Consider the following 22,149-nt stretch of genomic DNA (forward strand, 5'->3'; position numbering starts at 1 on the left):
GTTAAAAGTTGAAAAACGAAAAACGGCGATAGAAATGTTTTTTTAGATCGCATTTTAAAAAGTTTAAAAACGAAACACGGCGATAGAAATGTTTTTTTAGATCGCATTTTAAAAGTTTAAAAACGAAAAACGGCGATAGAAATGTTTTTTTAGATCGCATTTTCAAAAGTTTAAAAACGAAAAATGGCGATAGAAGTGTTTTTGTTAGATCGCATTTTAAAAGTGTAAAAACGAAATATAATTCGTATGAAAATTCGTATAAAAGAGAATATAATTCGAATGACAATTCGTATGAAAGAGAATATAATTCGTATGACAATTCGTATGAAAATCGTATAAAAGAGAATATAATTCGTATGACAATTCGTATGAAAATCGTATAAAATTCGTATTAGATTTTTTAAAAATCGTATAACTATTTAACACTATACGAATTGTATACGATTTTTATACGAATTAAAAGCAATTAAATTTGTATATATTCGTATAAAATATCATACGAAATTTGTAGACGACCCCTTATAATGTAGAAAGATAGTAGATAGGCATAGAGATTAACAGTCATTAAAAGATTCTAACATAGATAGGCATGGAGACCATTTGCTTCACAATATGTTTATAATATGTTTGCAATGTTAGAATCTAAAGATATATATATACAATATGATAAGTAGGATGAACCAAACGTGTAAAACATAATAATGGAAACAGTACATAATAGTGTAAACAGTACATAATAGTTCTCTAGATAGGTCGATACTTTTTTGAAATATGTCGTAACATTGATTGGGGGAGAGTCACTTGATTGACTGATTACATGCTCCAAACCGCCACTCACTCTATCAGGGTATTAAAAAGTTAGCATCGGGTGATTACCCCCAGATCGGGGGAGACTGGCCCGATCGGGGAAAAGTGTGGTACTGATAGGTAAACACCAATCTTCACAGAAATGACCAGAGAGCCAGCAATGAACGAACAGAACCGGAGAACCGTCAGTAAATGAACTTGGCACTCTGTGTGGGGGAGTAAACACTAGAATATTTCCAAAAATAAAATTTGATGCCGGAATGAGACTAAACACACATTTAGGCTATGAAAATAATAAGCTACATTTCAAGTTGTATCACTTGCATGTTCATAAATTATGCATTTAAGAATGGGCAAGGGATAAAATTTAAACAACATTGTTCATAAAAATAATTAGAACATGATGTAGGAGGAAGAAAAACTAGTCAAGAATAAATCCAACCTATCACATGTTGATTAAGATTTTCAAGAAAACCATTTAATGAGGTTGTCAAACTTTTTGCATGCTTTAAAATTTTACAAACTATTCTTATATCAGTTTGGACAAGAGCTTTTTTTCAAAAATAACATTGTATTTGCATGCAAGCTTTTATTCTCTGTGCATAAGAGCTTTTTTCAAAATAAAAATGAAATAAAATAAAATAAAAAACATAAACTTTATATTTTGGACAAAGATTTTTGTATGCAGTTGAAAGATTCTTTTGAAGTTTTTCTACAACAAAGTCATCAGGTTTTTTGTGATTTTTGTTTCTATAATTTGTTTTTGTTTTACCCATACTCGAATGTGGGTGATTGCAAATGTGAGCAAACATGTGCAGCATAAAAAATTAAAAAAAAACGGCTTGGCTAATAGTCGTTACCATAGTGACCAATTATTTATGCAGAAGTATAAGAATTCTGTAAAAAACTTCCTTTTCACAGCGTTCAATTTTTAAGAAAGAACTTTGTACGTTTAAAACCTCTTTTACAAAACTATAAAGGCTCTGGGGTGAAGAGCACCTCTAGCATGAAGGAAAATGTTTGATCCAAAAAGGTTTTTTTTTTATTGTGTGAGTTTGGATAGAAGGCGAGTTTTGATGAGTTTGCCAATGATCAGGGCTTAAAAATTGGGAAAAAATGTAATACTAGATATCTCCAAAAGTAAAAAATGTTAAGAAAAAATTTAAAAATCGTTTTTTTATTAATGTTTTGTGATCCTAAAAAAGCAAACGACAAACATGAGAACCTAGTAGTTTTATATAAGGATCTTATTTGTACATAGGAGAGGGGTCGTTTTTTTATTTGTGTCTATTAAACCTACAAAATTATTTTTTCTTAATAATTTTTATACCATTATATAGGAAATCATACAAGCTTTCTAAAAATATATACATTGATGTATCGAAAAAAGTTTTGGAGAATTAATAGCATTTAAAATATCACACCTTTTTTGTATACTCACGCCTTAACAGCACGAAATCAAGCCTTGTGTCGCAAAAGTCCTGCACATAACTTTGATGAAAATCATAATGGCAAATATAATGCAATGGTATCACAAATAAACTTTGCTTAAAAGTTTGTTAGTGTAGAGTTCTCAAAAAGCTTTATTTGATACTATTGGCTCAATAAATTTATAGATAATAAAGTCACACAATTCTGTGATACTTTCAAGGTTGTCTCTTTTTGTGGCTAAATCGACAAAATTTAAAGCACTGTTTTTCATTTTAGGAATAATGTGGGTGAGCTTTGCAATAATTCGGGCCAGCTCGGAAGTTATTGGCAAAAAAGGACAAATTTTGTTCACAAAGTTATCTGAGCTCACCCTTTTATGCAGCGTTTTTATATATTTACTTTTGCCTGGTTTACATCAACAAGCTTGGAAAATATGTTCTGTTTAAAAAATCTGTATTTTACATTGTTATATCAAGATATATATGTATATAATATTGTAATGGCGGAACAGTTAAAAAATTCATTATTGGAATTGTCAAGTCAAAGTCGTTCACAGAAAGATACAATAGAAAAATACAAATCGCATCTCATTGGCATATTAAAGCAAAATGATCCACTGTTAACTGAACTTTTGCAAGTGTTTATATCAACAGGTAATTTTTTTTCAGCATTGTGTGTAATTTTAGGATATCCACATAGTACGAATATGCACAGAGAGGGGAGTTTAGCCAAAAGAGTCAAAACATTGTGAACAAACTGGTTTTATATTGATTAGTAAGATCTGACCTTTAAAATGAAAATGAAATTGAAGTATACAAAAAAGGGGGTTCCCTTGAACACAAAAATTTGTGTACAATGGGGTTTTCATGTATTTTCTGTGCGTACACATGTTCCTTTCTTAGGTCTCTTATATATTAATGTATATTTAGTTCTTCAAGAGAATGTTAGCGTGGTTGTTTCAAGACAACTTATATCAGATATAGCATCAGCTCTAGCACAGTTTAATTCAATAACGTCCAAAAATATTGCACACTTTACTTTAAATAACCTTCAATCAAGAGCAATTTCATTTGAAGAACAGGTACAGAATTTTTTTTACATATGTTTCTGAGGGAAATCAGAGTAACAGGAAGATGTAACGTTTTGTAGTTCAAGAAAAGATTGCTTGTTTTTAAGGGAATTTCAAAATTAATATCTGTAGGGCATGTGAATGGTCTTAAGTGTTGCCTTGTCAAAAATGCTAAAGTCATGGAGATAGAATGTTTACCTGACTTTGTAGGTGATCCAAACCTTGGTGATAGCATTTTGGGCCAGCTCCTGGTGTGGAGAACTGCTTTGTTAAGCATTTTCCCTAGAAATTTTTTAGCTGTGTGTCAGTAATGTTATTGAAGATTGTCTGGACCCCTGTAGAAACCCTGCTAAGTTTCATTCATCTGTAATAAATACGATTTTATACCTGTACACAGGTTGTATCGATACGACAACATTTAGCAAGTGTTTATGAAGCTGAACAAGAATGGCGTTCTGCTGCTGATGCACTTGTTGGAATACCTCTTGAAACAGGACAAAAGTAATATTATTTATTGGTTGTATAAATCTAAGAATTGCCTTCCAACAATTAGTGTAAATTTAGTTTGACATGTTGCCAATTATTTCAATTTCTTTTTGCATTTAGTTTGACATTTTTCAGAATTATTGTGGTAAATTTGTTTGGCTAAATGTGACAAAATTTTAGGAGAGCCGATTCCGGGAAATAGCTGTCAAGTAGCCTCATTTTTTTTATTTTTTTTTAATAAGCGAACCATGTTATTTGGTTGTAAGAGAATGTTTAAGATTGTTTTGAGTTGCTTTTTTAAGTTGTTTGGTGTTGCTATTTTTGTTAATTTTTACCAGTTTTTTTTGCTAAGCATAAACTTGTATTGTAGGCAATACAGCAACGAAATGAAACTTGAAATTTATCTGAAAATTGCACAATTATATTTGGAAGACGAAGATCCAGTGCAGGCTGAAGTTTACATAAATAGAGCGTCTTTGTTACACAAATCAGATAATCAAGCTAATAAACTATCTGTTCTTTATAAGGTATGTACTCAAGTATATATATATATATCCAGCCCCTAGTACCTGTTATATTGTTTGCAAGACTTTGGTACTAAACGCCGTTATGTTTTACAAAGCCAACTGATGCCTAATTAAAGTAAAGGCCATTATAGTGCAGCATGCAATTTGAGATTAATTTTAAGAGAGGTTAATTTCGTTTTAATGCAATGGCTTCGCAGATACTTCAAAATACTTTTTTCTAAAATAGGTAATTTAATTGTTCTCCAAGCTTTATGATCTAAATCTTTTACTGCTAAATCCTTGTTATTAATTGTTTGATTTCGAAGCATCCTATATTTCCTCAGCAGAAGTTCTTTCAAGCAATAGCCTATAGCCTAGGTATAGATCATTAAATGCAAAAAGTTCTTTCTATTTAGGTTACACACTTCTTGTCAACATCTATGAATAAAAATACAACCTTTCTTTTGAAGCTCTAGAAGGAAAAATTAGAGTTTGTCTGTAACAATTCATTTGTAAACTTAGGGTAGTTTTGAGCAATAGCCTTTATCCTACCTTTATATACGATGGTTTTTTCTTTCTGCAAAAAAAGAGGGGCTACACATTTCCTAGTAACAACTATAAATAAAGATATGGCATTTCTTGTAAGGCTCTATATGCCAAAATTATGACATTTTCGTAACATTTTTTTGTAATTTTAAGGTTGTTTTGAGCAATGATATCTAACTGGCATGACTAGATCACATGGATTTTTTTCTTTTTTTGTGAAGTACTCACCTTGGATTAAACATTTTCAAATATTGTGTAGTTTGAAAATGTTGCCCATTCTGGAAAAAAGGACTGGAACTAGTTACCTAAACTGTTTTTTCGGAAGTTTGAAGGTCATTGATGGAAACCACATACGATTTCAATGCTTAGTTTAATGTTTTCTTTGTACAAAAGTAAGCACTTTACCCAATGCCATTCAGATTCCCACATTGCTGTATAAGGTGTAACCAAATTTGGGCCTCAAAAGCAGGGAAAATTGGTCAATTTTTAGGAAAAAAGGTCCGAGAGGTGGTTTTGAGCTATAATTTTTAGCTAAATGTGAAAAAAATTCTGCAAAACTGGTACACGATCCATAGAACTTATGGACTACAACAGAATCCATATGAAATCAAAGTGACTGCTAACTAATTTTATAATTTATATAATTTCAAACATGGAACCCAGAAATTCCTTAAAAATGGCCCAAAAAGGCCCAAAAATAGCAAATATTTAATGGGCCATAAAATCTTAACCGATAACCGAAATCGAACAAAATTTTCAAAAAATTCCTAAAACCATAGTATCTTTAACATAAGTAAAAATCTAGTAATTTTGGAAACCTCACTTCCTTTCCTTATTGAGTATTGCCTGATTCTTACAGAAAATGGCTCTTAAGTATATAATCTACGAATCAAAAGTTTAAGTGGTAAATTGTCCTCTGCACCATGTCATTGCAGAGTAATGGAATGATTTAAATTTCAAAATACGTTTAAAAAGAAGATGAAAAGATTTGCGACCGTAATTTTTAAACTACATTTAAAACATTTACTAAATAATGAATTGAGTACAAAGATGCAATATTCTGTAAAAACAGAAAATAGCAAGAATATAAAAATAATAACACAACAGAAAATTATTAAAATTTATTTTTGATTGGCTGATGTTAATTGAATTTGTTGTGCGCGAGCTCACAAGAAATAAATATGTGAATACATATAAAGAAGTAAAAAACATCTTTTTCTTTGTGTTGCGTTCTGAAGCAAACCGACATAATCAGCCTTAAGTCTACTATAGTAAAGAACTGATATGTTTTTATATTCAGGTATGTTATGCACGTGTGTTGGATTACAGAAGAAAGTTTATCGAGGCCGCACAAAAATATAATGAGTTATCATACTACACCCATGTCCATGATACTGAACGAATGGAAGCTCTCAAGCACGCGTTCATTTGCACGATACTTGCTTCAGCAGGTAAGAACAGGTTTTCTTTAAATTATTTATTGTATTAAAAAAGTTCGTTTTTTTTAAGTTGAGCGTGTTTACTATTTAGGGAGGCAAAGGTCTCGCATGCTCGCCACACTGTTCAAAGATGAACGTTGTCAACAGCTACCTACTCATGAAATTCTAGAAAAAATGTACGAATTATCTCACCTTTAGTAATTTATTTAAAAGCTCTCGTAGCGCTAGCAAATTAGTCTGCCTTGTTTTTTAAAAGTGGTCGACTCAATCGATTGTTACAGAACTAGAATGCTTTAATTTGTCACCAAAATTTAATTTTATATTTTTTGTAACTAACTGAATATGATGAGATTTTTGTAATTAAAATGTTTCTTAAGGTATTTAGATCGAATAATAAGAGGCCCGCAGCTGAAAGAGTTTTCGGAGTTATTGGCGCCTCATCAAAAAGCCACCACTACGGACGGTATTTTTTTATTTTTGTTCGAGTTATTTTGATACGTAATGTTTTTTGTTTGCTGTATATTCGTTGTACCTGTCTGATAATATGTGCAATAAATGTGAAATTTAAGAAAGAATGAAAATATGAATTTAGGTTTTACAGAAGCAGTCTATAAAGCCTGGTGATTTATCAATTATTGTGTTTGACAGCTGTATATATTTAGGTTCTAGTATATTGGATCGAGCTGTTGTTGAACATAACCTACTAGCAGTCAGCAAATTATACAAAAACATATCGTTTGAACAACTCGGTATACTGTTGGACATTCCTCCCGTTAAGGTGATTCTCTTTTTTCTTGTTCAAAGCACAATATCGCTATGAGAGAAGTAGTCATTAGAATCTAAATATTGACTATGACTTACGTTTCTATACATTGGACAGGCAGAGAAAATAGCGTCTCAAATGATATCAAATGGAACAATGAACGGATTTATCGATCAAATTGATGGTTTCGTCCATTTTGAAGGTGATTTTTTTGTATTTTTAATTCTCATCTAATGCTAAAAAATTCGCGATGAAATTAAGGAGAGGTAGGAATTTTGTACATCATTATTGTATTAGTTGACAGCAAGCGGGTTCGGTTACACTATGAACCATGAAAAACCTTACATCTATATTTTAACAAATCTGTGTTGCTGTTTTTTAATATTTCGCTTGGTTTAATTTTTTATGAGTATCTGACTGGATGATTAAAATTTTCTCCTCTGTTATACAGGCCAAGACGTGTTAGCTACATTCGATGAACAAATTCAAGGCGTTTGTTTGCAAGTGAATGACATCATTGAGAAAATTCAAACACACGTTCCGGAATGGCAACCTGCACAGACTGATAAAAATGCTGTTGTTATGGATACCAGTTGACGCTGTTCCTATGGATACCACCTTAAATTTAGCTTTGTTACCAGATTTTTTACTTAGATTAAAATACTTGACATCATGTGTCCCATGTTTTTTAACAAGTAATCACGTGCTTCTGTTTCCACACAGTCGGAAAAAATTAACGCTTGAATTTGTAAATATGTTACTTTCAAGATATTTAGTTCAGTTCCGTATTGCTTTTTTGCATTTCACAACTTTTCCACAGTAGAAAAAGGAGTTGTTATTAAAATAACTTGTATTTTCATTTACTAATAATATTAGCGCCTCTCTCTTAAAAATCTTTTTTAATTGGCGAATATAGACTTATATTTGGTACATAAAAGAAAGTGTCAAATTTCATCACATTGTGTGTATAGCAGCCATTAGTATATACTCCACTGCCGCTGTCATGTCATGTATGAAATAAACAATAAATACAGCCACGTCAGAATTTGAAAAAAAAATTAAGTTTAAAAAAAATTATTGGTCATAGTAGTTACGATCTCTTCAAAGTTGTCGAGCAACCAACTTATTATTTGAGAAGTTACAGTAGTATTACGCACAAGAAGTGCAAATTAAGGATTTTTTTTTCATCTGCTAATCGCGTAACTTTTGATTCATTTATCAGCTTAAATAAAGGTTGGCTTACAGAAATTATGCACGCATATGCCACCCAAGAGATAATGAATTAACTCGTTACGCCCATTAAAATAAATGATTACCCCGGAAAACTAAAAAAAAAGATTAAAGTTTAAATTTTTCATAAAATTTTGGTAAAAACACTGAATTTTATGTTATTTCAGAAAACCAAACTTCGTTTTCTCTTTCTTTGGGATATTGAGACCGCCTAAAACTTAAATGACGTCAAATTAGTACGATTGAATAGTAGAACATGATATTACGCTCAAATATAACGTGAGATATAGTTTATAAAGTAAACAATAAAATCAAAACATTTGTTATACAGCTGAAAAAAAGTTAAGATGTTTTTTAAAACAAGTACAGATGTTATGTAAAGCGCGGATAAATTTATATTTTAGTTCATTTAGTATTTTCGTTTTGGAATGTCTTCTGCAAGGGAGTTTAAAGATGCGTATGTACTCGGTAAAACGCTTGGCAACGGAAATTTCTCCGTTGTAAAAAAATGTCGACATAAATTTTCAAAAGCGATGTACGCTGCAAAAATAATAACTTTCTCGCCAGAAAACAGAACTGAAATACTTCCTATGGTGAAAGCTGAAGTAGCGATAATACGAAAGTTGAAACATCCGAGCATCTTGTCGTTCGTTGATGTTTATTATGACTTAAGGAAAGCTATTATCATCACAGAATTGGCAGAGGTGAGTACAGGATATCATCAGTTGTGTAACAGTCTTTTTGATTTCCCACATATTCTGGTTGTGATTGTATTTTATGAAGTCAGTGTCGCTAATTTTGAGAGATATACCTTAAAGCACAGAAATCTTTTTGAAATTTTTTGTACAACCAAGCAACCCCCACGACCTCTTGGACACGATCGAACGCTCTGTCTAATGAGCTACTAGTCCTCATAATCTTATTATTAACTTCATCGCCTAGGGGTCTTTGTTTCTTAACATTGAGGCGCTAGCAGCTTGACATCAAGAACAAAAACCCTGTGAACGAGGATGTAAGCTATATGTAGGCCTCACGGATAGCATCATTTGCGTTTAAAGCTTACATTTAAAAGATCGGAAACTCATCCTTTTCCTCAAGGGAATCCAGCAGTAGAAAGTATACTAGGGCGTTGGAAATGAGTTTAACAAAATCAACAAAGTAAGGCGTTAAAGCTTGATGCCCTGGAGATGAGAGTGATCTACACCACTAATGTTTCGTTTGTTATCGTTTACGTTGAACGCACAATTGAGATACTTCTTTGTTGCAAGTCCTGATTTTATATATCTAAGGTTACAGAATTATATAAATTTAGGATGAAGATATAAAATTGCAAGTGAATTGTCATGGATATATGTAATAAATAAGTAAATATATTTTTAGTTTGGCGATCTGCACGAGTATATATTGAATCAAGAAAAAGTGGATGAAAATACATCTCGACTGTTCGCATTGGAAATTTCGTCCGCCGTAAATTATATGCATTCCCAGAACATAGTTCATCGTGATATAAAACCAGAAAATTTTTTACTGTTTAAAAAAGATGGCTGCTACACAGTGAAGTTATGTGATTTTGGTTTAGCAGAAGAAGTGTCTAGTTTTGGACTAAATGAAGTGTGTGGATCCCCCAGTTTTGTAGCTCCTGAGATATTGGAGTTTCGACCATATGGACTCCCTGTGGATGTATGGTCAATGGGAATTGTGTTTTATTTCTTACTGTGTAAATATTGTCCGTTTGACCATGTGAATTTGAACTCAAAATTTAAAATGGTCATGAGTGATGAATTACAATTTCCGTCAAATGAATGGTCATGTATATCGAAAAAAGCAAAAACATTAATACAAAAGATGCTAGTAAAAGTGCCGACATGTCGAATCACAGCAAGTAAAGTGTTGTACGATCCTTGGTTTCAAACACCGGTATGTCGCCTGTTAACAAAAAAGCCGTTGAAGGCTGATGCTAAGTTAACCTCCCAGATATTTTTTTTAAAGATAAAACATTTTGCATGTCCACTCAATATTGTTAACCTCAGCTACTTAATTCCTTATATTTCTTTCTAGTCAAATAGGTGCTGGTCTGAAACCAAATATTTTGTTAAGAAATGTAAAAAAAGTCTTAGGACTCTTTCCCATTTCTATACTAAATCTTATCTGTTCAATCAAAAACAAGAAATTTAGCATCTGGACGTAACGAATCATTAAGAAATACTTTAAACTCCTGTTTTGTTTTTCAGGTTGAACGACAGCCAGAAAGTACGTGTACCGAAAAAAGAACTCTATCTTTAAAAGCAGCAGCCAATGCAGTGAAAGCAGCCGCGACTTTGGTGCACAACACACCATGTGCGCAGCGGGAAGACGCCGTGATGTCACGCAAACTCATTGAATGCACGCTTTCCTTATGATACTTGTAATTTAGAATTTTTTTCAAGTTTGTCTCTCCTGGGACTGTCTTCAATTAAAATATATTTATTTTTTTATTAAATCCGTAAATATTTTCATTTTTTATTACTTTTGCGTTTTTTCTTTAAAGTTCGAGTTATTAGCAGGAGTATTTTTCATTTCAAGTTATTGGGAAATAGCTTTTCGGGATTTACTTTTGAGCGGAATAATTTTTGGCAAAACGTCAATTTTCTTCCTTATTATTTATTTACGCATTAAACGCATTTTTTATTTTAATATCTTTTAGTTTTGTCTTGAATCAAATTTTTTCATCTTTTGGATTGAAATTCGCAAAAAATAAATTGACGATTTTTTTTTAGAAATCGCTGACCCACAAAAAAAAACCTAAAAAAACATAAATACATAAATAAAAAAAAATCTCAAAAAGTACTCGAAACTTTAAAAGATATTTGACATACACAAAACCAGCTTTCACAGAACGAGAGGAGACGATTTAGAATTAATACAATACAAGCATGACATAAATTTTTTGCTTGAAGAAATAGTTCCTTTATTCACACATTTTATACAGAATTAAAAAAATCCTAATAATTATATATTTCTTTCACATCCATAAAATATTTATACATAAAGTAAAAAAGTTAAATGTTTCACCGAATTTTCTGCTCTTAAAAAGGTTGCCTTGATAATTGTTTAAAATTTAAAAAAAAAATCTCCTAAACAACTCACGGTGTAAGCAAACCATACAGATTGATATTAAAAAAAAACCGTCAAGAAATTACCGAACAATAAAATATTATATTTGCACACTTATTACATCATCGTTGTATCTATTTAGTAAATGTTATTTATTTTAAAAAATTTGTGCACGAAGTAAAATTGCATTTAAAGGCTACAAAACAAATAGTATTTTTTAGTATTATATATAGTGGAGTACATGAAAGTCATCGACAGGGTGGGTTCTTTATAACGTACATTGGGGAAACGAATTCGTAGCCTCTTTAAGCTGCTCCACCATGTGGGTTATTCCCCTATACTAATAAATAAAAGCGGTTTGTTTTACAACACACCGCAACACGTAAAAATAATTTTTAAAGCTCATCAAATGTAAATGGATCAAGATTTGCACGGTTTGTTTTTCTTTCTTTCTTTTGTTTGCTTTTTCTATCCTTTTTCTGAGCTTGCTTCGTTTCATGTTGTTCCTGTGAAACGTTCAAATCATCGAATTCAAATGAAGTGCGTAGTAGCGACGGAACTTCGCCTTCTCTCGATTGTGGACTTTTAAAAGGAGTTTTAGATTGGCGCTCAAAACTAACGTGACCGCCATTTGGTGATTTTCCTGATTTTTTTCCATTTTCACTTGAATTTCTGCGATCGGATGTGTTTGTTCGTTTTGCAATATTTTTGTAAGCACTGCAGCTAGCGCTAGTACTGTTGTAACGAAAAACATTTTTGCGCGGACTCATACGTCTTTCTTTAACTCCACCTTCAGAAACATTAAGACGTTTTCTGGGACTTCTTCGTGGAGAATTCAATGACACATCTAATCCAGATGTCGCATTTACTACATCAATGGCTGGCACAGTTTGTTTACAATCCAATATAGAATTCTTCTGTAAAGATTCCACTGAACTACTACATTCATATGTTTTCTTTTTCTTCTTCTTGACACGGGATGGCGACGCAGAGCATGAAGAAGACCTACTAATCGACTCGGACGCCTTTTTTGACGCAGTTCTGGCTCTATTTTTAATTCTGTCATATAATTTCGAAGAGAAAACCGTCACTGCGTCCAGGGGCGTTTCTTCAAAGATTATTTCGGACTCATATAGTGAAGAAAGCTGTTGAATTGATCGTGTTGAGTTGTCAAGTAAGATCACGTGATCAGAATCACTGCCGGTGCGACTACGTTTACGGCTTCTTTCATGATCAACAGGTGTTACAACTCTCTTCTTGATGTCTGCTACGTCAGACTTTTTACTTTCATTGCAGCTTTGAATGTGTGTAACTTTGTTTTTTGTATAAATTGGTTTAACGATTTCATTCTCTTTATCAGAATTACGTAATGTTAATAAACGCTTTACTGTAGAAGGTTTTTTCTTTTTTGATAATATGTCACCGCCTGGGCTTCCTCTCTGTTGTTTTTTCCTGTTCTTTCGATTGTTTGGGGTCGATCTTTTTGACAAAGGTACACAAACCTCATTTGTGTCGCTATAATTCACGGAAAACATCGCGCATTGCGACGATTTGTATTCTGTCAGCTCGACCTGAGGAAGTATTCCGCTTATAAGATCTTTTTTGTCGTCGTCGTCGTCATCGTCACTAAAGTCTAACGTTTTCAAAATTTCTTCCTCGCCACTTTTGATCTTATGTTTCGGACTGTTGCAAATCTGTGGATTGCAATAAACATCTTCCTCGTCCAGATAACCGATAAAGCATTTTTCTTCACTATCTTGTTTAAACACTTCTTCTAAAAACGCAGTCGAAGTTGCTTCTACTTTCGGTGTGATTGATGCAACATTTCCACCAGGAACTGTCTGCAGATTCTCGTTAAGATATCTATCTGTGGCGGGATCTGTTTTCAATTTTTTGCTGTCTTCTGCAAACCTAGCTAGGTCAATATGAAGCAAGATCTCTTTCTTGTTAAGCGGATACACAGAATTTACTGTCTCCTCTGGCTTGTTGAGTTGGACATCAATTCCCACTTTCAACTGATTCCCTAGGATGTTTTCTTTAAAACCGTTATAACCATCTCCGTAGTACTGTCTTAAAGAAACTTCCATATCTTCTTGCTCCCGCCCATCTTTAACTTGGCGTGATTTTACAGCTGACTGTTTCCGTGAAGGATTTTCGCACAAGGTACGTAGCAGTGGGTTTTCAGTTGCATTGAATGATATTTCAGCGTCAACTATTTTATCTTCTTTTGGACGTATTAAAAATCTGTCCGGCGACACTAAGCAATCACTTACAGAACTTTCTTCATTATTCAGGACTACGTGTTGGTTTATAACAGACCTTTGGTAGACTAGATTCCGTTGGCATTCGATTTTCGAATGGTCTTTTGTTTTTTCTTTCATTGTATCATCGGTACATTCTTTATCAACATGACCTACGGTCGTAGACATATCCTTGTGTTGTTCTTGCTGAACTTCTCTTAGAATGTCTTCAAAGTTCTCTTGGTTTTTTGCTTGGCTTGACGTCTGCGACGATGAAAAACGCTGGCGACGTTTCTTTTTTTTACCAGCTTTTCTGCGAATCGGTGAAGACTTCACATTTGATTTTAGGTTCTTCATCTTGGGGGGTTGTGTAGATTTTCTAACATTAATCACATGTTCGCAACTATTTGGTTCTTCCACTGGATTTTCGTTTTCTTTCTGTCTATGACTTGTAGTTATTTCGTTCTCTGGACCATCCAAACATGTCGAAATGTGCTTCTGCTTATTTTTGTTAGGCGTACTTGCATTTATAGTCAGTATTTGCTCACTAAAAACATCGTCGTCCTCCGGATGCGAATCTTCGATTTTCTCTACATATTCGGAGTTTGAGTTGCCGTATTGATTTTTAGACACACTAGATGTGATTAATTTTATGCTAGAAGGTGGTTTGAAACAAGCACTAGTGTCTTTAACACTTTTACACGTCTTTTCCTCACTTAAAACACAAGGACTAACAGGTGATAAGTCGTTCCTTGAATTTCTTGTATTTCTTTTTCCATAAGGTGATTTTTGCTGTGATGCACTAAACACATCAGCTATAACATCTTCACTACAATCTTTCTTCGTTGTTTTGAAATGAACAGCATTGTCCGTGCTGCATGCGTGATGCTCCACTGTGTCTTTTTTTGGATAAACAACGTCGACATCAGTATGAGCTGGTGTATCATTCGCCCTTTTTAAATCGACGACAGTCACGTCATCATTTCTAGCTGGTTTTGCAGATTGCTGTTTCTCATTCGGCTTCCTATGGGGAAAATGAGACAAAAGAAACAATCAAGCGAAGGAACATTTTTAAGGTAAATGCGAAACATTTCTATTTAAATGGAAACATAAAAATTAAGTAAATAAGACTTGCTAATAAAATTCAACTAATAAATAATAATAGACTAGCTGAACTACTGGCAAGATAACCGTACTTTTATTGAGAAGAAAAAATATTTTAAAGGGTCTAACCGTTTTTTCACGTTGACTTTTAAACCAATCAAAAAATCATCAAAATGTGTTCCCTTTGATATCAGACCATCTAACGCTTTGAAGTTGGAATTATTTGTAGCAAAGTTGCGATGCTGATCACCTTTCAAATGCTAGAAATCAAGTACATTTGAGTAAAGTAACTGAAAAAGTTTACACTAAAGTTGTTATCGGAGAGAAAAACAAACAATAAGAAAAAATTTTAGTTACTCATTGAGCAGCTGAATGTTTTTTAGACTTATAAAGTTTATCTCCCATTCTCAAACAACTTAATCATAAAGATGAAACAAAAAAGTTTATAAAAACTACTTGCATAAAAGTCGGATCGCTATCTTTAAGAAGAGCTTCTACGTGAATAATTTTGACGTCAGTACGTTGAACGTCGGAAAATGATCAAAATTTTAATAAAATTTTGAGTGTTGACCTTGAACTTGTTGCTCCGTCCAAAATTAAGTCGTTGCGAACATAAACGAGTGTCTAGCGGCTGTAAAACACTATCGCGTGGCTCTTTTATTTAACAAGCGCGCCCTTGAGCAACGCAATGACGTCAAAATCGCACTAAATCTGAAATTAGTTTAAACGAAAAGACATTTCAATATAACGTTGTGGGAATACATAACAGGTAGAATTTCTTGTTTTTTGCAATATGTATTTGCAATATGTATTTCCCAAACAAACACTTTTTGTTTAATATTAATGTTATGAAGGTTTTTAAGGACAAAATGAGTTTTCGAAGGTTTTCCAAAAATTTCCAGTCGCTGGCCTTTTTATGACAGAAAAAAACTTTATCGTTAACACTGCCAGTCTCAAACAAATTATTTAAACTGATCACGAGATATTGAACAACGTTTGTTACCTTGTGTAAATCATGATATCTGACTGTACAACAGTCACAATAACCTGGTCTTGATGCACGCTTCCTACAAACTTTCTGTGAAGACTCGCCTTTGTCTTCCTTATCCAAACGATCAGAATTTTCATCACTGCAATGAAACACGTAAATTTATATAGGTTCATTTCATACGGTGAATTTAATCGGGCATACAAGTTTTAAAAGTAACCTTGCAACTAGAGGTAAGGTAATCCCTTCCCACACACTCATATCTAAAAGTGATTCTAAATCACGGCAAAAATTACTTTTTGAAAGACTAAATAAAGGCTAAATTTCATTTAATGTCGGCATTTCCAAGTAAAAAATCCTAACTGAAAAACACTCCTTTGACTTTTCCCTGATTCAGATATCCACTTTGCTCCATTTTTTGAAAAAACGCTCCATCAAAAAATTTGTTTTTTGATGTCTTTTTTTTATGCTAAAACATCTCGCTAAAATAATAATTTTTGTAATTTCCCTACTTGCGTACAGACTAAATTGGTTTCTCTTTTCAGTATACAAGCAGCATTTATAAGGATCACTATTGATGAGGAGTCGCAAAATTTCTCACAAAAAAGGAACAAGTGCAATAACTAGTGTACTAATATTAGATGACTTAGCTAAAGCGCACACAAATTTCATCATGTTAATGATTTTCAATCAGTACGCATCAACACATTCATTAAAAATCTTAGCGTACAAAAGGACGCCTTAACTCGTCACTAATAGAACATTAAGTATTTAAAGAGAAGAGAAAAAAGGAGAGAAAAGATGTACACCAACCTTTTTGCTTTTATAGAACATGTTTCTTCTTCATCCATTTCAGCTTCACACGTTTTTCTATCTTCTGCAGCCTTCGTTTCTTTGATGACGTCAAAAGGAGAATGCAACTGCTGAACTTGAAAATGCAATTTAGGCCACGCTTTCACTTCATAGAGGATTGGTCGAAATGCCCTAACACAATAAAAATAGAATATGGCTAAGCAAATACATGTATATGATACTTTGGCTTTTTCTATTTTTCTTTCTTTTTTTGTATATGAAAACGATAGTATGACATCTGCCCCTTACACTCCTATGTTGGCAACATGAAAGGGTTAAATGTAAGCAACAAGGATATATACCTTGAGTGAAGTAAAACTTTGCTAAATTTAGTGTGGATTTTTAATTTAGCGGTATAACAAAAGTTCATGAACATCGACTTGGATTATAAATAAAAGAGAAACAGATTTTTCAGAAAGTGTTGCGTTAAAAATCCACTTGATCGAGATTTTTATTTCTTTTTACAGAAATTGAATATTTTGAGAAATTTTAAATGTGATGTCGTGAGTGAAGCAAATTATTGCAGCATCCATGTAGCATACTAAAAAATGCAACATGCTTAAGTAAAATCCAGAAAATTTGAATGGTTGTTAAAAAAATGTCTACTCTTCAAAGAGATTTGAGACTTCTACACTAAAGATTTTAAGGAGGCCTGGCAATTCTTTGTTGAGGAATTTCTTTCTTAATTTGGTGTATATTTAATAAGTAAAATGATCAAATATTTTAAATCTAGCGTTAATTTATTATGACGTATTCTCACAAAATTTTTATACACCTTACACAATTTTTCTACCTATAAGAAAACTAGAAAATATAACAAACCTTGATTGATCTTCTATTTTGAAGAAAGAGTCCTTTAATTTGTACACTAAAAAGATAAATAAGTTTTGAAAAACAAAACCAAGTTGCCGAGCAAGTCACTTTGAATATCTGTCATCATACACTAATACATGCTAATCAAATATTCAGAATAAAATGTTTGAGTTTAGCAAGTGAGATAAACAACCAAAATAGCAAATGTAAAGTTGAAATCATTTGGAATTGAATATCACGTTTATCAACTAAGGCTAAAACGAAAAACAACAGCTATATAAAAGATCCAAGATATATTAACTATGCAACTAAAATACAAGGAATATGACTAAAAAAGAAGATACTTAATGCTTTCGATAATAACTACCTTTCACGTTTGGTACGGTTCTTGAATGACTTGCTTGAATCTAAAAAGGTTATTTAGCATATAGACTTTACATAAATAATCTTCTAGCATGTTCTTATTTTTAAATCTTTTTTCTTCTTCGACGTAGTAACAAAATTCTCACCATAGGTTGGTTTTTTAATTCTTTTAAAACTTGTTTGTCTGATATCGAATCTCTTTTCTTCATATATTTTTTCATAAAATCTAATGTTCACAGAAACAAACAAAATGAAAATATAGAATATTTTAATATATTTATATAAAAATATATATACTTGTTGTTTTACAGGATGTACACATCAAGTTCTACTGAAGTCACGACTACCACAATCCTTTGCATTTCCGTCCAGCATAATCAAACTATTAGTAAACAAACCTTCCACTGTAAACACAACCGCTCCCAAGTTTTTGGCTTTAGCCACTGTATCTGCACTTCCTGACCCACGTTTCTAAATTGAATAACAACATAAGCTTTTAAAATTTTGTGTTAAACGTTGTACAGCCTATGGGAAAGTAATATCACAATAGTGGGTTGTAAGGTTGTATCTAATATACTTTTTGTATAACTTGCTTTGCAACCATAGGGAGCTATGTATAATTAATTTGCTATAAGACATCACTACTTAGTTTGATATTCAACCACGATGCAACTTACAGATACAAGCACTTTGTCCAGTAATGACTTTCCTCTGGTAGCCTAAAAAAAGAATGAGATCAGCTAAAAGCAAGAACCTAACTGCTACTGGTATTATGCGAGGAAAAGCAGCTTAATGCAAGAAAAAAATAGAATACAATAAAAACAAAATAGTAGCCTTACAACAGGCGGTGGTTTCACACGCTTTCCAGTTTCAATACTAAAAATAAGATATAAAGATGTTACTAGTAAAAAAGTGGTGAAGGGTTTAGTCCTCACGACACTTAGCAGCAACTAACGAGAACTAACGTGAACAAAACTTCATATATACAACTTTAACTTCAAAATGTCTGGTGATAAGTGTGTACATTCTCGAACTATATAGTATGAAAATTTATATCCAAGAAAACCTAGTTGACAAACACACCAATCTTTCACATGAAATACATAAATCCAATATAATCAAACATACTTCTACTACAGTTGTGCATGAGGTATTCATACATTAATTACACAAAATCTTTGATATGCTACCTGTGCTGTGGAGAATCTGTACTGTAAGGTGATTGTGCAGCAGAATATTTATTTGAAAAGCTAAAAAATAATTATGCTATATAAAAGATATTGTATATTAACATGCTTTTCAATGTTTTTCTCTATACAAGGTAAAAAGAGGATGTGTCATACAAAAGTCACATGGTACTCACTGTGGCTGAAGAGGACTGGGACCAAGTGATAAAGGGCTTGGCATTTGAGAAAATCCATCGGGTCTGACCGTAGTTTTTTGGTTCGTGATAACCAAAGAAATATCTTTGCTAAGAAAACATTCAACTGTCTAAACAAAAAAAAATGCCAGGCCTATATTAATTGAATCATTGCATCATCAATATAATGTTGATAATACTTTGAAAACTTTTCAACAGAACAGTATACATCGTCCAATGTTGTGAAACATCACAGAAAATCAGAATTTTAAATAGTCAAATGTACACAAAACGTTTGTCATCACTTATCCTATAATGTTACTGGTGTTTTTTAAGAAAATATGTACTTACACCACCCAGTGCTTCTATTCTTTTTGTTATTTCAGACACTGTGGTCTTTAAAGATATGTCCAAAAAAACTTTGCATCCTGACAATGGCTTTTTTCTTTCATTGCAAAAATCCAGTTTTCGACGTCCTTTATCTTGAACTGGTTTTGCTTCTAAACAAAAGAATAAAACAAACCTGTGAATTTAGTACATTAAAATAACTATTGTTGATTATAAAGGTATGTTATATTTTTCAATAATTAGTCCTTTTCATCAAAGTTAAATAAAAATCCTCAACATTTATCAATAAACTGAGGTGATACAGAATTTAAAATTCCTTTTAAAGTTCATTTACAAATTCATAAGTCAGAGGACAAAGCAGGACATTTTGCTATTACTATTTTATATTCTTGAAACCAACTTAAATTACATAAAATTAAAAGAGGCGGAAAAAACAAAAAAGTGGCGTGGTAACATACCCTACCCCTGGAAAACATAATCAAATTTGTGTTCATTACTTTTTTTGCTATCAGAATAAGTAGAACAATGCTTTGTAAAAGACACTTTAGTTGTAATGTTAGAAGAAGAAAACATAGATAAATAACAAATGTAAATTTTGGGAAATTATGTACTTAATGTTATAAAATCTACATACATAGTAACAGGATGGACACAGATTTACAACTTTATAACACTCAGAGATTATAGTATAATTTAGGAGCTAGGGTCAGATTTTAGGAGAAAACACCAAAAAACAATAAAAGCTATTCTATATCTTAGAGAAAAGAAAGAGTTAATAATAATATTTTTTCTTTTAAATGTCAGACAGGATATTTATTTTAAATTCCAATAACTATTTAGATATTATTCATTAGCACTGTTGCAAACAATCACATGTTTAATTTTTTGTAACATCTAATGAAATAAAAAAGGTAACTAAAGATGGATGTCACCATACGCAATTTTAGGCTATTTCAGAAGCTGTGAAACGTCATCTTAAAACATGGAGAAACTCTTTACGGATTTATGATTAAGTGCATCAGCAAAAAGATATTACAACTGGGGAAACTCTGCCCTCCTTGTCAAAAATTATTACTAAACAAATATAAGTTTAATAGAGTTAAAGTTAAGTTAGAGTAAACTTGAGAATCCATTACTTACTTTTTCTTGGACTCCGTCTCAAATTGTCTGCATTGTATGACATGATCTCATTTGATATTTTTTTACTTCCCAAATGTCTCATTTTTAGATATATGCAATTTAAACTTTTTGCAGAATTTGTTGTCCAATCCACTGGTCATGCCAATACCAACATTGTTCAACATTTATTATATAGCTAAAATTCTAATCACATTACATCACATTTATAAAATTTTATTTGTTAGAAAAACCTGCAAGACTGAAAATTTAAGAACTGTACTATATGACTTTCTTAAGGGGGAATTTAAAAAATAACTGATCCAAATGTAAACAAACAACAGCATATAAGTAAACAAAAATTTAAAAAAGTTGTTTGTAGAACACACATCTTTATTACGTTAAAAAATACATCAAACATACAGATGTATTGGTGAAGATGTATTGTTGTTAAAAAATAAAAACACATTCAAAGTGATGTTGTGAAATCAAAGCAAAACAAATTAGTTTCAAGGTTTTGTGTTTGGAATAATATTTGCATTATTTTTAGATGTTTATATGGTGTTTATATGGAGAGAAAACACCCTTGAAATCAAATCCGAGATCCTACCTAGGTTCACAAAAACAGTTTTTTCAACGTAGCTAGACAAAGTGTGAAAGACTGGAATATTATCAAAAGGGTATCAAAGGTGAGGTTTAACAGCTGCTAAGAATGTTGGATCAACCCTAACCCCAGCGTAGCTGCTAGCTACAATCTTTGCCAAAAGTGTTGAGACATTTTTTAAAATTCCAATTATACACAATTTTTCCCCCACACCACCCAGACAATGTTGAACTCAGGTTTTTTGAAGACAGAAGTTTGCTGCTATGACTCTGCAAAGTTCCATAAAGGGGGAGGGGATAATAAGAATCGTTATTCTGTATTTATTGCCTTTACTGTCATTAATGGTCAGTTTTTGCCTTTTTCTCAACTACTTTTGGCAACGATTGTTAGCTAGCTAATATAGCTAGTTAACTTGATTCCAACTTGGTTAAGACTTGCAGCTAGTCAGCTAGCTAGCTATGTCCTTTTTTTCCAAAAAAAGGTAGTTAAAGTTTCATACCAGTTTAAATGGCTTTGTTATCATGATATTATTGAAGATATTATCGCACTGCCTGCAAAATCCTGCAAAACATTATCTGGTAAATACTGGCAAGCTTTAGAACAAATATATCATGGCCTAACCTCAAATATTATTTTACCATATATTATAGAAATTAGTGGGAATTTTGCGGTCGCACTGAAGGGGAAATTATATCCTTCATATCAACTTTACGCATGACTGCCTGGTTGAGAATTTACCTTTCCATTTTCTTTTTTTTTTCCTTCATTGCAGCAACCATTATTGAGGTCCAATGTTTACATATCTTCCCGCCAACGTGTGTATAATTTCAGGACCGTCACTCTTCTCCACCTTTGCAATAAGTATCCGAATTGTTGTTATTTTTTCTCTGATAAGGTCACAGGATTGGCAATGACTTCATTTAGCACCAGGCTGGGCGGGACTGCCCACGAATTATAACATAAAGTAATAACGCTTCTACCGAAACAAAAA

The 22,149-nt window shown here is 32.4% G+C and overlaps 3 protein-coding genes across 3 annotated transcripts; 2 read left to right on the forward strand and 1 right to left on the reverse strand.

Moving 5' to 3' along the window:
* Positions 1 to 2,685: 2,685 nt before the first annotated feature.
* On the forward strand, positions 2,686 to 7,831 carry LOC130621869 (COP9 signalosome complex subunit 4-like). Its single transcript, XM_057437227.1, has 10 exons — positions 2,686 to 2,891; positions 3,168 to 3,319; positions 3,705 to 3,808; positions 4,164 to 4,320; positions 6,146 to 6,296; positions 6,376 to 6,460; positions 6,662 to 6,747; positions 6,947 to 7,062; positions 7,165 to 7,249; positions 7,499 to 7,831. The coding sequence occupies exons 1-10, from the start codon at positions 2,738 to 2,740 to the stop codon at positions 7,642 to 7,644; spliced, it is 1,236 nt and encodes a 411-aa protein (XP_057293210.1). The 5' UTR covers positions 2,686 to 2,737; the 3' UTR covers positions 7,645 to 7,831.
* Positions 7,832 to 8,521: 690 nt separating this feature from the next.
* On the forward strand, positions 8,522 to 10,782 carry LOC130621929 (serine/threonine-protein kinase DCLK1-like). Its single transcript, XM_057437297.1, has 3 exons — positions 8,522 to 8,981; positions 9,658 to 10,194; positions 10,509 to 10,782. The coding sequence occupies exons 1-3, from the start codon at positions 8,706 to 8,708 to the stop codon at positions 10,674 to 10,676; spliced, it is 981 nt and encodes a 326-aa protein (XP_057293280.1). The 5' UTR covers positions 8,522 to 8,705; the 3' UTR covers positions 10,677 to 10,782.
* A 465-nt stretch (positions 10,783 to 11,247) lies between these two features.
* Positions 11,248 to 20,779, reverse strand: LOC130621927 (uncharacterized). Its single transcript, XM_057437296.1, has 14 exons — positions 20,579 to 20,779; positions 19,442 to 19,590; positions 19,094 to 19,221; positions 18,921 to 18,980; positions 18,570 to 18,606; positions 18,408 to 18,449; positions 18,129 to 18,201; positions 17,877 to 17,956; positions 17,735 to 17,774; positions 17,377 to 17,422; positions 16,516 to 16,686; positions 15,718 to 15,844; positions 14,844 to 14,974; positions 11,248 to 14,634 (listed from the first exon to the last, which is right to left on the reverse strand). Exons 1-14 carry the CDS (start codon positions 20,658 to 20,660, stop codon positions 11,766 to 11,768), a joined length of 4,035 nt encoding a protein of 1,344 aa, XP_057293279.1. The 5' UTR covers positions 20,661 to 20,779; the 3' UTR covers positions 11,248 to 11,765.
* Positions 20,780 to 22,149: the final 1,370 nt, after the last annotated feature.

This window comes from Hydractinia symbiolongicarpus, chromosome 12, assembly GCF_029227915.1.
Source record: "Hydractinia symbiolongicarpus strain clone_291-10 chromosome 12, HSymV2.1, whole genome shotgun sequence".
Lineage (NCBI taxonomy): Eukaryota > Metazoa > Cnidaria > Hydrozoa > Anthoathecata > Hydractiniidae > Hydractinia > Hydractinia symbiolongicarpus.

Excerpts from the sequence above, each read along its gene's own strand:
- LOC130621929 (XM_057437297.1), top strand. The coding sequence starts at position 8,706 with ATGTCTTCTGCAAGGGAGTTTAAAGATGCGTATGTACTCGGTAAAACG. Across the intron at positions 8,982-9,657 it reads TCATCACAGAATTGGCAGAG|TTTGGCGATCTGCACGAGTA; the intron begins GTGAGTACAGGA and ends ATATATTTTTAG. Across the intron at positions 10,195-10,508 it reads ATCCTTGGTTTCAAACACCG|GTTGAACGACAGCCAGAAAG; the intron begins GTATGTCGCCTG and ends TTTGTTTTTCAG.
- LOC130621927 (XM_057437296.1), bottom strand. The coding sequence starts at position 20,660 with ATGAGACATTTGGGAAGTAAAAAAATATCAAATGAGATCATGTCATAC. Across the intron at positions 18,981-19,093 it reads CCCAGTCCTCTTCAGCCACA|CTTTTCAAATAAATATTCTG; the intron begins GTGAGTACCATG and ends ATTATTTTTTAG. Across the intron at positions 14,635-14,843 it reads AAAGTCAACGTGAAAAAACG|GAAGCCGAATGAGAAACAGC; the intron begins GTTAGACCCTTT and ends TTTTCCCCATAG.
- LOC130621869 (XM_057437227.1), top strand. The coding sequence starts at position 2,738 with ATGGCGGAACAGTTAAAAAATTCATTATTGGAATTGTCAAGTCAAAGT. Across the intron at positions 7,063-7,164 it reads TGGACATTCCTCCCGTTAAG|GCAGAGAAAATAGCGTCTCA; the intron begins GTGATTCTCTTT and ends TACATTGGACAG. Across the intron at positions 7,250-7,498 it reads TGGTTTCGTCCATTTTGAAG|GCCAAGACGTGTTAGCTACA; the intron begins GTGATTTTTTTG and ends TCTGTTATACAG.